Source organism: Hyla sarda, chromosome 11 (assembly GCF_029499605.1).
Source record: "Hyla sarda isolate aHylSar1 chromosome 11, aHylSar1.hap1, whole genome shotgun sequence".
Taxonomy (NCBI): domain Eukaryota; kingdom Metazoa; phylum Chordata; class Amphibia; order Anura; family Hylidae; genus Hyla; species Hyla sarda.
The window spans coordinates 28,691,128-28,708,473 of NC_079199.1; the positions used below are offsets into that span (position 1 = coordinate 28,691,128).

At 44.1% G+C, this 17,346-nt stretch overlaps 1 protein-coding gene across 1 annotated transcript in view; it reads right to left on the minus strand.

Moving 5' to 3' along the window:
* TRAPPC6B (trafficking protein particle complex subunit 6B) overlaps positions 1 to 13,629 on the minus strand; it is a 35,090-nt gene extending 21,461 nt beyond the window's left edge. Inside the window, exon 1 of the mRNA XM_056547275.1 lies at positions 13,285 to 13,629. Coding sequence (XP_056403250.1) covers positions 13,285 to 13,380 — 96 coding nt within the window. The 5' untranslated portion in view covers positions 13,381 to 13,629. The remainder of the gene's footprint in view (positions 1 to 13,284) is intronic.
* Between the last annotated feature and the right edge of the window lie 3,717 nt (positions 13,630 to 17,346).

Here is a 17,346-nt window from a genome sequence, read left to right on the forward strand (position 1 = left end):
TTGTCCATTGTGTTCCATGGTGTACTATCACTATTACTACCAATACACAGACACCCATCTCCTGCCTTGTCCATTGTGTTCCATAGAGTACTATTACTACCTATACACAGACACCCATCTCCTGCCTTGTCCATTGTGTTCCATGGTGTACTATCACTATTACTACCTATACACAGACACCCATCTCCTGTCCTGTCCATTGTGTTCCATGGTGTACTATCACTATTACTACCTACACACAGACACCCATCTCCTGCCTTCTCCATTGTGTTCCATGATGTACTATCACTATTACTACCAATACACAGACACCCATCTCCTGCCTTCTCCATTGTGTTCCATGGTGTACTATCACTATTACTACCAATACACAGACACCCATCTCCTGTCTTCTCCATTGTGTTCCATGATGTACTATCACTATTACTACCAATACACAGACACCCATCTCCTGTCTTCTCCATTGTGTTCCATGATGTACTATCACTATTACTACCAATACACAGACACCCATCTCCTGTCTTGTCCATTGTGTTCCATGGTGTACTATAACTATTACTACCTATACACAGACACCCATCTCCTGTCCTGTCCATTGTGTTCCATGGTGTACTATCACTATTACTACCAATACACAGACACCCATCTCCTGCCTTGTCCATTGTGTTCCATGGTGTACTATTACTACCAATACACAGACACCCATCTCCTGCCTTGTCCATTGTGTTCCATGGTGTACTATCACTATTACTACCAATACACAGACACCCATCTCCTGTCCTGTCCATTGTGTTCCATGGTGTACTATCACTATTACTACCAATACACAGACACCCATCTCCTGTCCTGTCCATTGTGCTCCATGGTGCACTATCACTATTACTACCAATACACAGACACCCATCTCCTGTCTTCTCCATTGTGTTCCATGATGTACTATCACTATTACTACCAATACACAGACACCCATCTCCTGCCTTCTCCATTGTGTTCCATGGTGTACTATCACTATTACTACCAATACACAGACACCCATCTCCTGTCTTCTCCATTGTGTTCCATGATGTACTATCACTATTACTACCAATACACAGACACCCATCTCCTGTCTTGTCCATTGTGTTCCATGGTGCACTATCACTATTACTACCTATACACAGCCACCCCTCTCCTGCCTTGTCCATTGTGTTCCATGGTGCACTATTACTATCACTATTACTACCAATACACAGACACCCACCTCCTGCCTTGTCCATTGTGTTCCATGATGTACTATCACTATTACTACCAATACAGAGACACCCATCTCCTGTCCTGTCCATTGTGTTCCATGATGTACTATCACAATTACAACCAATACACAGACATCCATCTCCTGCCTTGTCCATTGTGTTCCATGGTGTACTATCACTATTACTACCAATACACAGACACCCATCTCCTGCCTTGTCCATTGTGTTCCATGGTGCACTATCACAATTACTACCAATACACAGACACCCATCTCCTGTCTTGTCCATTGTGTTCCATGATGTACTATCACTATTACTACCAATACACAGACATCCATCTCCTGTCCTGTCCATTGTGTTCCATGGTGTACTATCACTATTACTACCAATACACAGACACCCATCTCCTGTCCTGTCCATTGTGCACTATCACTATTACTACCAATACACAGACACCCACCTCCTGCCTTGTCCATTGTGTTCCATGATGTACTATCACTATTACTACTGATACACAGACACCCATCTCCTGCCTTGTCCATTGTGTTCCATGATGTACTATCACTATTACTACTGATACACAGACACCCATCTCCTGCCTTGTCCATTGTGTTCCATGGTGTACTATCACTATTACTACCAATACACAGACACCCATCTCCTGTCCTGTCCATTGTGTTCCATGATGTACTATCACAATTACAACCAATACACAGACACCCATCTCCTGCCTTCTCCATTGTGTTCCATGATGTACTATCACAATTACAACCAATACACAGACACCCATCTCCTGCCTTCTCCATTGTGTTCCATGGTGTACTATCACTATTACTACCAATACACAGACACCCATCTCCTGTCTTCTCCATTGTGTTCCATGTTGTACTATCACTATTACTACCAATACACAGACACCCATCTCCTGCCTTGTCCATTGTGTTCCATGGTGTACTATCACTATTACTACCAATACACAGACACCCATCTCCTGCCTTGTCCATTGTGTTCCATGGTGTACTATCACTATTACTACCAATACACAGACACCCATCTCCTGCCTTGTCCATTGTGTTCCATAGAGTACTATTACTACCTATACACAGACACCCATCTCCTGCCTTGTCCATTGTGTTCCATGGTGTACTATCACTATTACTACCTATACACAGACACCCATCTCCTGTCCTGTCCATTGTGTTCCATGGTGTACTATCACTATTACTACCAATACACAGACACCCATCTCCTGCCTTCTCCATTGTGTTCCATGGTGTACTATCACTATTACTACCTATACACAGACACCCATCTCCTGTCCTGTCCATTGTGTTCCATGGTGTACTATCACTATTACTACCAATACACAGACACCCATCTCCTGCCTTCTCCATTGTGTTCCATGATGTACTATTACTACCAATACACAGACACCCATCTCCTGCCTTCTCCATTGTGTTCCATGATGTACTATCACTATTACTACCAATACACAGACACCCATCTCCTGTCTTCTCCATTGTGTTCCATGATGTACTATCACTATTACTACCAATACACAGACACCCATCTCCTGCCTTCTCCATTGTGTTCCATGGTGCACTATCACTATTACTACCAATACACAGACACCCATCTCCTGCCTTGTCCATTGTGTTCCATGGTGTACTATCACTATTACTACCAATACACAGACACCCATCTCCTGTCCTGTCCATTGTGTTCCATGGTGTACTATCACTATTACTACCAATACACAGACACCCATCTCCTGCCTTCTCCATTGTGTTCCATGGTGTACTATCACTATTACTACCAATACACAGACACCCATCTCCTGTCTTCTCCATTGTGTTCCATGATGTACTATCACTATTACTACCAATACACAGACACCCATCTCCTGTCCTGTCCATTGTGCTCCATGGTGCACTATCACTATTACTACCAATACACAGACACCCATCTCCTGTCTTGTCCATTGTGTTCCATGATGTACTATCACTATTACTACCAATACACAGACACCCATCTCCTGCCTTCTCCATTGTGTTCCATGGTGTACTATCACTATTACTACCAATACACAGACACCCATCTCCTGTCTTCTCCATTGTGTTCCATGATGTACTATCACTATTACTACCAATACACAGACACCCATCTCCTGTCTTGTCCATTGTGTTCCATGGTGTACTATCACTATTACTACCAATACACAGACACCCACCTCCTGCCTTCTCCATTGTGTTCCATGGTGTACTATCACTATTACTACCAATACACAGACACCCATCTCCTGTCCTGTCCATTGTGTTCCATGATGTACTATCACAATTACAACCAATACACAGACACCCATCTCCTGCCTTGTCCATTGTGTTCCATGGTGTACTATCACTATTACTACCAATACACAGACACCCATCTCCTGCCTTGTCCATTGTGTTCCATGGTGCACTATCACAATTACTACCAATACACAGACACCCATCTCCTGTCTTGTCCATTGTGTTCCATGATGTACTATCACTATTACTACCAATACACAGACACCCATCTCCTGTCCTGTCCATTGTGTTCCATGATGTACTATCACTATTACTACCAATACACAGACACCCATCTCCTGTCTTGTCCATTGTGTTCCATGGTGCACTATCACTATTACTACCTATACATAGACACCCCTCTCCTGCCTTGTCCATTGTGTTCCATGGTGCACTATTACTATCACTATTACTACCAATACACAGACACCCATCTCCTGTCTTGTCCATTGTGTTCCATGATGTACTATCACTATTACTACCAATACACAGACACCCATCTCCTGTCTTGTCCATTGTGTTCCATGGTGTACTATCACTATTACTACCAATACACAGACACCCATCTCCTGCCTTCTCCATTGTGTTCCATGGTGTACTATCACTATTACTACCAATACACAGACACCCATCTCCTGTCTTGTCCATTGTGTTCCATGATGTACTATCACTATTACTACCAATACACAGACACCCATCTCCTGTCTTCTCCATTGTGTTCCATGATGTACTATCACTATTACTACCAATACACAGACACCCATCTCCTGTCCTGTCCATTGTGTTCCATGATGTACTATCACTATTACTACCAATACACAGACACCCATCTCCTGTCTTGTCCATTGTGTTCCATGGTGTACTATCACTATTACTACCAATACACAGACACTCATCTCCTGTCTTGTCCATTGTGTTCCATGATGTACTATCACTATTACTACCAATACACAGACACCCATCTCCTGTCCTGTCCATTGTGTTCCATGGTGTACTATTACTACCAATACACAGACACCCATCTCCTGTCCTGTCCATTGTGCTCCATGGTGCACTATCACTATTACTACCAATACACAGACACCCATCTCCTGTCTTGTCCATTGTGTTCCATGATGTACTATCACTATTACTACCAATACACAGACACCCATCTCCTGTCTTGTCCATTGTGTTCCATGGTGCACTATCACTATTACTACCTATACACAGACACCCATCTCCTGCCTTGTCCATTGTGTTCCATGGTGCACTATCACTATTACTACCAATACACAGACACCCATCTCCTGTCTTGTCCATTGTGTTCCATGGTGCACTATCACTATTACTACCTATACACAGACACCCATCTCCTGCCTTGTCCATTGTGTTCCATGGTGCACTATCACTATTACTACCAATACACAGACACCCATCTCCTGCCTTCTCCATTGTGTTCCATGGTGTACTATCACTATTACTACCAATACACAGACACCCATCTCCTGTCTTGTCCATTGTGTTCCATGATGTACTATCACTATTACTACCTATACACAGACACCCCTCTCCTGCCTTGTCCATTGTGTTCCATGATGTACTATCACTATTACTACCTATACACAGACACCCATCTCCTGCCTTGTCCATTGTGTTCCATGGTGCACTATCACTATTACTACCAATACACAGACACCCATCTCCTGCCTTCTCCATTGTGTTCCATGGTGTACTATCACTATTACTACCAATACACAGACACCCATCTCCTGCCTTGTCCATTGTGTTCCATGGTGTACTATCACTATTACTACCAATACACAGACACCCATCTCCTGTCTTCTCCATTGTGTTCCATGATGTACTATCACTATTACTACCAATACACAGACACCCATCTCCTGTCCTGTCCATTGTGTTCCATGGTGCACTATCACTATTACTACCAATACACAGACACCCATCTCCTGCCTTCTCCATTGTGTTCCATGGTGTACTATCACTATTACTACCAATACACAGACACCCATCTCCTGTCCTGTCCATTGTGTTCCATGGTGCACTATCACTATTACTACCAATACACAGACACCCATCTCCTGCCTTCTCCATTGTGTTCCATGGTGTACTATCACTATTACTACCAATACACAGACACCCATCTCCTGCCTTGTCCATTGTGTTCCATGGTGTACTATCACTATTACTACCAATACACAGACACCCATCTCCTGCCTTCTCCATTGTGTTCCATGGTGTACTATCACTATTACTACCAATACACAGACACCCATCTCCTGCCTTCTCCATTGTGTTCCATGGTGTACTATCACTATTACTACCAATACACAGACACCCACCTCCTGCCTTGTCCATTGTGTTCCATGGTGTACTATCACTATTACTACCAATACACAGACACCCATCTCCTGTCCTGTCCATTGTGCTCCATGGTGCACTATCACTATTACTACCAATACACAGACACCCATCTCCTGCCTTCTCCATTGTGTTCCATGGTGTACTATCACTATTACTACCAATACACAGACACCCATCTCCTGCCTTGTCCATTGTGTTCCATGGTGTACTATCACTATTACTACCAATACACAGACACCCATCTCCTGCCTTGTCCATTGTGTTCCATGGTGTACTATCACTATTACTACCAATACACAGACACCCACCTCCTGCCTTGTCCATTGTGTTCCATGGTGTACTATCACTATTACTACCAATACACAGACACCCATCTCCTGTCCTGTCCATTGTGCTCCATGGTGCACTATCACTATTACTACCAATACACAGACACCCATCTCCTGCCTTCTCCATTGTGTTCCATGGTGTACTATCACTATTACTACCAATACACAGACACCCATCTCCTGTCTTCTCCATTGTGTTCCATGATGTACTATCACTATTACTACCAATACACAGACACCCATCTCCTGTCTTGTCCATTGTGTTCCATGATGTACTATCACTATTACTACCAATACACAGACACCCATCTCCTGCCTTCTCCATTGTGTTCCATGGTGTACTATCACTATTACTACCAATACACAGACACCCATCTCCTGTATTGTCCATTGTGTTCCATGGCGCACTATCACTATTACTACCTATACACAGACACCCCTCTCCTGCCTTGTCCATTGTGTTCCATGGTGCACTATTACTATCACTATTACTACCAATACACAGACACCCATCTCCTGTCTTGTCCATTGTGTTCCATGGTGCACTATCACTATTACTACCAATACACAGACACCCATCTCCTGCCTTCTCCATTGTGTTCCATGATGTACTATCACTATTACTACCAATACACAGACACCCATCTCCTGTCTTGTCCATTGTGTTCCATGATGTACTATCACTATTACTACCAATACACAGACACCCATCTCCTGTCTTGTCCATTGTGTTCCATGGTGTACTATCACTATTACTACCAATACACAGACACCCATCTCCTGCCTTCTCCATTGTGTTCCATGGTGTACTATCACTATTACTACCAATACACAGACACCCATCTCCTGTCTTGTCCATTGTGTTCCATGATGTACTATCACTATTACTACCAATACACAGACACCCATCTCCTGTCTTCTCCATTGTGTTCCATGATGTACTATCACTATTACTACCAATACACAGACACCCATCTCCTGTCCTGTCCATTGTGTTCCATGATGTACTATCACTATTACTACCAATACACAGACACCCATCTCCTGTCTTGTCCATTGTGTTCCATGGTGTACTATCACTATTACTACCAATACACAGACACTCATCTCCTGTCTTGTCCATTGTGTTCCATGATGTACTATCACTATTACTACCAATACACAGACACCCATCTCCTGTCCTGTCCATTGTGTTCCATGGTGTACTATTACTACCAATACACAGACACCCATCTCCTGTCCTGTCCATTGTGCTCCATGGTGCACTATCACTATTACTACCAATACACAGACACCCATCTCCTGTCTTGTCCATTGTGTTCCATGATGTACTATCACTATTACTACCAATACACAGACACCCATCTCCTGTCTTGTCCATTGTGTTCCATGGTGCACTATCACTATTACTACCTATACACAGACACCCATCTCCTGCCTTGTCCATTGTGTTCCATGGTGCACTATCACTATTACTACCAATACACAGACACCCATCTCCTGTCTTGTCCATTGTGTTCCATGGTGCACTATCACTATTACTACCTATACACAGACACCCATCTCCTGCCTTGTCCATTGTGTTCCATGGTGCACTATCACTATTACTACCAATACACAGACACCCATCTCCTGCCTTCTCCATTGTGTTCCATGGTGTACTATCACTATTACTACCAATACACAGACACCCATCTCCTGTCTTGTCCATTGTGTTCCATGATGTACTATCACTATTACTACCTATACACAGACACCCCTCTCCTGCCTTGTCCATTGTGTTCCATGATGTACTATCACTATTACTACCTATACACAGACACCCATCTCCTGCCTTGTCCATTGTGTTCCATGGTGCACTATCACTATTACTACCAATACACAGACACCCATCTCCTGCCTTCTCCATTGTGTTCCATGGTGTACTATCACTATTACTACCAATACACAGACACCCATCTCCTGCCTTGTCCATTGTGTTCCATGGTGTACTATCACTATTACTACCAATACACAGACACCCATCTCCTGTCTTCTCCATTGTGTTCCATGATGTACTATCACTATTACTACCAATACACAGACACCCATCTCCTGTCCTGTCCATTGTGTTCCATGGTGCACTATCACTATTACTACCAATACACAGACACCCATCTCCTGCCTTCTCCATTGTGTTCCATGGTGTACTATCACTATTACTACCAATACACAGACACCCATCTCCTGTCCTGTCCATTGTGTTCCATGGTGCACTATCACTATTACTACCAATACACAGACACCCATCTCCTGCCTTCTCCATTGTGTTCCATGGTGTACTATCACTATTACTACCAATACACAGACACCCATCTCCTGCCTTGTCCATTGTGTTCCATGGTGTACTATCACTATTACTACCAATACACAGACACCCATCTCCTGCCTTCTCCATTGTGTTCCATGGTGTACTATCACTATTACTACCAATACACAGACACCCATCTCCTGCCTTCTCCATTGTGTTCCATGGTGTACTATCACTATTACTACCAATACACAGACACCCACCTCCTGCCTTGTCCATTGTGTTCCATGGTGTACTATCACTATTACTACCAATACACAGACACCCATCTCCTGTCCTGTCCATTGTGCTCCATGGTGCACTATCACTATTACTACCAATACACAGACACCCATCTCCTGCCTTCTCCATTGTGTTCCATGGTGTACTATCACTATTACTACCAATACACAGACACCCATCTCCTGCCTTGTCCATTGTGTTCCATGGTGTACTATCACTATTACTACCAATACACAGACACCCATCTCCTGCCTTGTCCATTGTGTTCCATGGTGTACTATCACTATTACTACCAATACACAGACACCCACCTCCTGCCTTGTCCATTGTGTTCCATGGTGTACTATCACTATTACTACCAATACACAGACACCCATCTCCTGTCCTGTCCATTGTGCTCCATGGTGCACTATCACTATTACTACCAATACACAGACACCCATCTCCTGCCTTCTCCATTGTGTTCCATGGTGTACTATCACTATTACTACCAATACACAGACACCCATCTCCTGTCTTCTCCATTGTGTTCCATGATGTACTATCACTATTACTACCAATACACAGACACCCATCTCCTGTCTTGTCCATTGTGTTCCATGATGTACTATCACTATTACTACCAATACACAGACACCCATCTCCTGCCTTCTCCATTGTGTTCCATGGTGTACTATCACTATTACTACCAATACACAGACACCCATCTCCTGTATTGTCCATTGTGTTCCATGGCGCACTATCACTATTACTACCTATACACAGACACCCCTCTCCTGCCTTGTCCATTGTGTTCCATGGTGCACTATTACTATCACTATTACTACCAATACACAGACACCCATCTCCTGTCTTGTCCATTGTGTTCCATGGTGCACTATCACTATTACTACCAATACACAGACACCCATCTCCTGCCTTCTCCATTGTGTTCCATGATGTACTATCACTATTACTACCAATACACAGACACCCATCTCCTGTCTTGTCCATTGTGTTCCATGATGTACTATCACTATTACTACCAATACACAGACACCCATCTCCTGTCTTGTCCATTGTGTTCCATGGTGTACTATCACTATTACTACCAATACACAGACACCCATCTCCTGCCTTCTCCATTGTGTTCCATGGTGTACTATCACTATTACTACCAATACACAGACACCCATCTCCTGTATTGTCCATTGTGTTCCATGGTGTACTATCACTATTACTACCTATACACAGACACCCCTCTCCTGCCTTGTCCATTGTGTTCCATGGTGTACTATCACTATTACTACCAATACACAGACACCCATCTCCTGTCTTGTCCATTGTGTTCCATGATGTACTATCACTATTACTACCAATACACAGACACCCATCTCCTGTCTTGTCCATTGTGTTCCATGGTGTACTATCACTATTACTACCTATACACAGACACCCCTCTCCTGCCTTGTCCATTGTGTTCCATGATGTACTATCACTATTACTACCAATACACAGACACCCCTCTCCTGCCTTGTCCATTGTGTTCCATGGTGTACTATCACTATTACTACCAATACACAGACACCCATCTCCTGTATTGTCCATTGTGTTCCATGGTGCACTATCACTATTACTACCTATACACAGACACCCATCTCCTGTATTGTCCATTGTGTTCCATGGTGTACTATTACTACCAATACACAGACACCCATCTCCTGTCCTGTCCATTGTGTTCCATGGTGCACTATCACTATTACTACCAATACACAGACACCCCTCTCCTGCCTTGTCCATTGTGTTCCATGGTGCACTATCACTATTACTACCTATACACAGACACCCATCTCCTGTCTTGTCCATTGTGTTCCATGATGTACTATCACTATTACTACCAATACACAGACACCCATCTCCTGTCTTGTCCATTGTGTTCCATGATGTACTATCACTATTACTACCAATACACAGACACACATCTCCTGTCTTGTCCATTGTGTTCCATGATGTACTATCACTATTACTACCAATACACAGACACCCATCTCCTGCCTTGTCCATTGTGTTCCATGATGTACTATCACTATTACTACCAATACACAGACACCCATCTCCTGCCTTCTCCATTGTGTTCCATGGTGCACTATTACTACCAATACACAGACACCCATCTCCTGTATTGTCCATTGTGTTCCATGGTGTACTATCACTATTACTACCTATACACAGACACCCCTCTCCTGCCTTGTCCATTGTGTTCCATGGTGTACTATCACTATTACTACCAATACACAGACACCCATCTCCTGTCTTGTCCATTGTGTTCCATGATGTACTATCACTATTACTACCAATACACAGACACCCATCTCCTGTCTTGTCCATTGTGTTCCATGGTGTACTATCACTATTACTACCTATACACAGACACCCCTCTCCTGCCTTGTCCATTGTGTTCCATGATGTACTATCACTATTACTACCAATACACAGACACCCCTCTCCTGCCTTGTCCATTGTGTTCCATGGTGTACTATCACTATTACTACCAATACACAGACACCCATCTCCTGTATTGTCCATTGTGTTCCATGGTGCACTATCACTATTACTACCTATACACAGACACCCATCTCCTGTATTGTCCATTGTGTTCCATGGTGTACTATTACTACCAATACACAGACACCCCTCTCCTGCCTTGTCCATTGTGTTCCATGGTGCACTATCACTATTACTACCAATACACAGACACCCATCTCCTGCCTTGTCCATTGTGTTCCATGGTGTACTATTACTACCAATACACAGACACCCATCTCCTGTCCTGTCCATTGTGTTCCATGGTGCACTATCACTATTACTACCAATACACAGACACCCCTCTCCTGCCTTGTCCATTGTGTTCCATGGTGTACTATCACTATTACTACCAATACACAGACACCCATCTCCTGTCCTGTCCATTGTGTTCCATGGTGCACTATCACTATTACTACCAATACACAGACACCCATCTCCTGCCTTGTCCATTGTGTTCCATGGTGCACTATCACTATTACTACCAATACACAGACACCCATCTCCTGCCTTGTCCATTGTGTTCCATGGTGTACTATCACTATTACTACCAATACACAGACACCCATCTCCTGCCTTGTCCATTGTGTACTATCACTATTACTACCAATACACAGACACCCATCTCCTGTCCTGTCCATTGTGTTCCATGGTGCACTATCACTATTACTACCAATACACAGACACCCCTCTCCTGCCTTGTCCATTGTGTTCCATGGTGCACTATCACTATTACTACCTATACACAGACACCCATCTCCTGTCTTGTCCATTGTGTTCCATGATGTACTATCACTATTACTACCAATACACAGACACCCATCTCCTGTCTTGTCCATTGTGTTCCATGATGTACTATCACTATTACTACCAATACACAGACACACATCTCCTGTCTTGTCCGTTGTGTTCCATGATGTACTATCACTATTACTACCAATACACAGACACCCATCTCCTGCCTTGTCCATTGTGTTCCATGATGTACTATCACTATTACTACCAATACACAGACACCCATCTCCTGCCTTCTCCATTGTGTTCCATGGTGTACTATCACTATTACTACCAATACACAGACACCCATCTCCTGTCTTGTCCATTGTGTTCCATGATGTACTATCACTATTACTACCAATACACAGACACCCATCTCCTGCCTTCTCCATTGTGTTCCATGGTGCACTATTACTATCACTATTACTACCAATACACAGACACCCATCTCCTGCCTTCTCCATTGTGTTCCATGGTGCACTATTACTATCACTATTACTACCAATACACAGACACACAAATGACGAGACACAATGGCAGTGTGAGAGTAGCCTAACAATTTGGAAACCACTGTTCCCCCACGTGCGGCCCTCCAGCTGTTGGAAAACTACAACTCTCAGCATACCCTGGCAATACCCTAAGAAAACCATGCAGACTCCTCCCCCTCCTGCCAAAAGCTATAATGGGGGGGGGGTCCTTTATGCTCTTAAAGGGCCAGTACACAGAAAATCTAAAAGTCTATAGCAGTGGTCTTCAACCTACGGACCTCCAGATGTTGCAAAACTACAACTCCCAGCATGCCCGGACAGCCAACGGCTGTCCGGGCATGGTGGGAGTTGTAGTTTTGCAACATCTGGAGGTCCGCAGGTTGGAGACCACTGGTCTATAGTATATATGTTGCATAGCAATCTGTCCCAAATACAAGCAACTGATATCTGCTTCTGGGAAAGCTGGGTACCAGCTGAGATGTCAGCTCCAGGGTCACAATGCCTCCCCATCCATGCATGTGATGACGTCACTAAACCCTCAATGTCAGTGCAACCCAGCTGCTGCACAACTACAACTCCCAGCATGCAAGAGCCACAGAACCCTGCTGCATGTCACGATCTGTCACTCACCGCCTCCCCCTGCTCCGACGACTTGTACACACAGGACACGATCTCATTGTGCAGCAGCAGGAACAGGGCTTCATCGGCAAGATCCTGCTTGTTCATGGCCGCTGCCAGCTACCACTGAGGGTACAACACGGAAGGTTACCTACAGCCTCCACAATACAAGACCCCCGGCTCTGCCCGCAGCCCCTCGCACTGACTGGCATCAGGCTGACATCCTGTGCAGTACCAATCACATTCCACTAGAGGGCAGGAAGCTGTCTGATTACGTCACGGTCATGTGATCAGTCACATGACTTAGGAGGAGGGGGCTGGTTGTTTGGGCGTTCTTGTTGCTGTCAAACTACTCGGCGTCTTCCAGAACACCCTGGGAGTTGTAGTTCACACTATGGGGGGAGATTTATCAAAACCTGTCCAGAGGAAAAGTTGACCAGTTGCCCATAGCAACCAATCACATCGCTTCTTTCATTTTTAAAGCCTCCTGTGAAAAATGAAAGAAGGAATCTGATTGGTTGCTATGGGCAACTGCGCCACTCTTCCTCTGCACAGGTTTTGATAAATGTTCCCCTATATGTCCTGTAGAATATCACGTTGTTTGTTTTACAATAACTTAATAACAAGTTCATGACCACAAGAATATTTATTAATTTTTTAGGTCTTATTTTTCATTTTCAAACCAATAAAAAAATAAAAAAAATAAAAAATAATAATTATAAATTAGGTTAAACAAAACCATACACCAGGAAGCCGGACATTCATGCCAAACAGCAAGCAAGCCGGCTGGTGGTAAAACCAGATTCCACAATGAACTGAAATTATTGCAGGTACAGAGACAATAGCTGGAAACACCATAAACCAGTGTTTCCAAAGCAGGGTGCCTCCAGCAGTTGCAAAATTACAACTCCCAGCATTCCCAGACACCCTTTGTATATCATTTTACAAGTCCCTTTTAAGCAATGCCTAGACTCTGTGGTAGCTATGCCTAGACCAGTGGTCTTCAACCTGCAGACCTCCAGATGTTGCAAAACTACAACTCCCAGCATGCCCAGACACCCTTTGTATATCATTTTACAAGTCCCTTTTAAACATTTATAGTTAGCAATGCCTAGACTCTGTGGTAGCTATGCCTAGACCAGTGGTCTTCAACCTGCAGACCTCCAGATGTTGCAAAACTACAACTCCCAGCATGCCCGGACAGCCAACGGCTGTCCGGACATGCTGGGAGTTGTAGTTTTGCAACATCTGGAGGTCTTCAGGATGAAAAGCACTGGTCTTCAGCATGCTGGGAGTTGCAGTTTTGTAACATCTGGAGGTCCGTAGGTTGGAGACCACTGGCCTAGACTCTGTGGTATCAATGCCTAGACTCTGTGGTTGATGTTGTAAGGCCAGGTTCACACTACTGAATTTGTAAGCAAAATTCAAAGTCCCATTACTGGCAATAGGATTCCCCTGCACCGTGCACCCTGCAGAGTTTTCGAGGCAAACTTGTTCAATGTTCTGGCGGATTTCTGCTCCGTAGATATTGGCGTCTACACCCCTAAAGGTTCTCTTAGGCTATGTCCACACTACGGAATGTCCCCACGGAAAACATACATGCGGACATTCCGGAGACAGCAGGAACACACAGGAATGCGCAGTCTCATAGATGGCTATGCATTCCGAGTGGAGTTCGTAGAAAGAATGTTCATCTGGCACGGAATTTCCACCATGCGCACAGCGCAGCAGAATCTCGAATTCAACGGGACTCAGCTGCAGCAGAATTTGCGTGCAGAATTCCAATGCGGAATACAGAAATTCTGTGGTGTGAACATGGCCTTAGTCATTGGGCCCCATAGCAACTACCCTACCTGCTACCCTGCCAGTTGCAACCATGATGTGGAGTCAAGATTGTTCAGCCTATAAAGTTGCAATGTTTTTCTTTTACCTGTGAAATTTTCAGTTTTTTGAGTCGGTGGGCCACATGTTTCCAACATATTGTGCTGCTTTAAGATGAAAAGGAGAAGAAATATTTAAGATCTGATTCCAAGTACACATAATCCTGTCACAATGACAAATCAGATATATCTAAAAAAAAATAGTAAATTATAAATGCCACCTGATACTTCACTAATCCATTGTACATATATTAATGTGGTGTCCCGGTAGAGGAATTGGTCCTGTCCCTTTGTCTAGAGTCCCCACAGCCAGAGTCCCTCCATGTCAATAGGGCTCTCCCTTAGGACTAACCCCTAGTCGCCTCATATAAATGGTATTTGATCTATAAATATATATTTTTAATAGTGTGAATTCGGGTAGAAAACAGACATGGTGCACATCTACAATCTTGTATAATGATCTGATTGCTTCTCAGCATAATATCAAAAACTAACAGGTTGTTAATATACATTTTTGATCAAAAAGTACAAGCCCACTCGCCACGTCAAGGCCACCTATTTAGAGTGGGTCCCTAACGTCCCTAGCATAAAATGGCGTAGCACTGGGCGGCGACCACCACCGCCGCGACACCAGTGCCCACGGGGGGGGGGAAACGACTCACTGGCAAAGCGGCCACAATGCTACTCAAACCAGTCTATGGGTTGCACCTCCCCACAGACACGGCACCACGGCAGCAACGGACGCCGCCCAGCACCACACCAGTGTGAACAAGGTGTAATAGCACACTTACCATGTGCTCCCAGTCAGTCTGGGAGGCTGCTAGGAAAGAAATAGCCCTTGTGTAGCTAACTACTACTTATATAGGGTTGGGCTGAGGGGGTAGGGAAGAGTGCAGCACATGTTCAAACCAAAAAAAAAGGAGGGGATAGAAAACACAGTGTGAATTTGGGTAGAAAACAGACATGGTGCATATCAACAATCTTGTATAATGATCTGATTGCTTCTCAGCATAATATCAAAATCTATATATTTAATAGGTTGAATAGGAATACCTCTGTATAGGACCTTAGAGGTCACGTGCCTTTAATTAATTGTATTATGGTTTAAGGACCTTTGGGTCATGTGATACCCAGAGTTCACTGGATCAGGACTGACAGGCTCTGCTGACCAATGAGCTTTGTCCCACTCCCTTAATATATAAGGGGCTGCAGCCACTAAATTCTCTCTCTGATTTCCTGGCTACAAAGCAAGCAACTCTCTCTCTTAGTTCCGGACTATCAGAGAAGCACAATTATCTCATCAGCATCATCAATCCAAGCTAGGCCCAAAGCCTAATAATCAGCAGCCACTAAACGTGAGTTACTCAAGCTCAAACTACTGAATTCTGTGTGACTACTAGAAACTCAAATCTCCTAAAGATAGTAGCCCAGTCAAAGTAGCAATCAAAGCTCATTGATCCGGAGTCACAGCAAACCTGTGAGGAACCTGTATCCCGGTCCTCTCTCTCAAAGACTGTTATGTTCCATGCCGTTGCATAAAATATACAGTAAAGTTATTTCAAGTTTACTTCATAAAATCTGCTGTGGACATTCCGTTATTTCTCCCTGCCGTTTGTGGGACGGTTGGCGGTAGGACTACTACATTGAGGAAACCTCACCCTGGCTTCAACCTTTGGTTGTCCGGGCATGCTGGGAGTTGTAGTTGTGCAACAGCTAGAGGCACGCTGGTTGGGAACCACTGCCCTAAAATGATCCTGTGGACAGATCTTGGTGAAAGTTCACTTTACTATAAGATTAGGTAGAAGTGGATCTGGAGGGTTCAAAGTGCCTTTCTACAATAAGGACTGGAGCTCGCAGAGAATTCACGTTACTTACCTTATTTCTGGGAAAGCTGGATGACACTGTCACCACCATTAGGGTGCGTTCACATGTGCGTAAATGGAGAAAGGACTTCCAAGGGATGAATGGCTTTGAACAGCGCTTACCAGGAACAGAAGCATGAGGTAAAAACAGCAAGTTTATTTGGATTTCCCACAATGCAACGCGTTTCACCGCACCTGGGCGACTTCATCAGGCTTGCTTCATCATGAGGCCGCCCAGGTGTGGTGAAACGCGTTGCATTGTGGGAAAACTAAATAAACCTGCTGTTTTTACCTCATTCTGTTCCTGGTCAGCACCGTTCAAAGCAATTCAT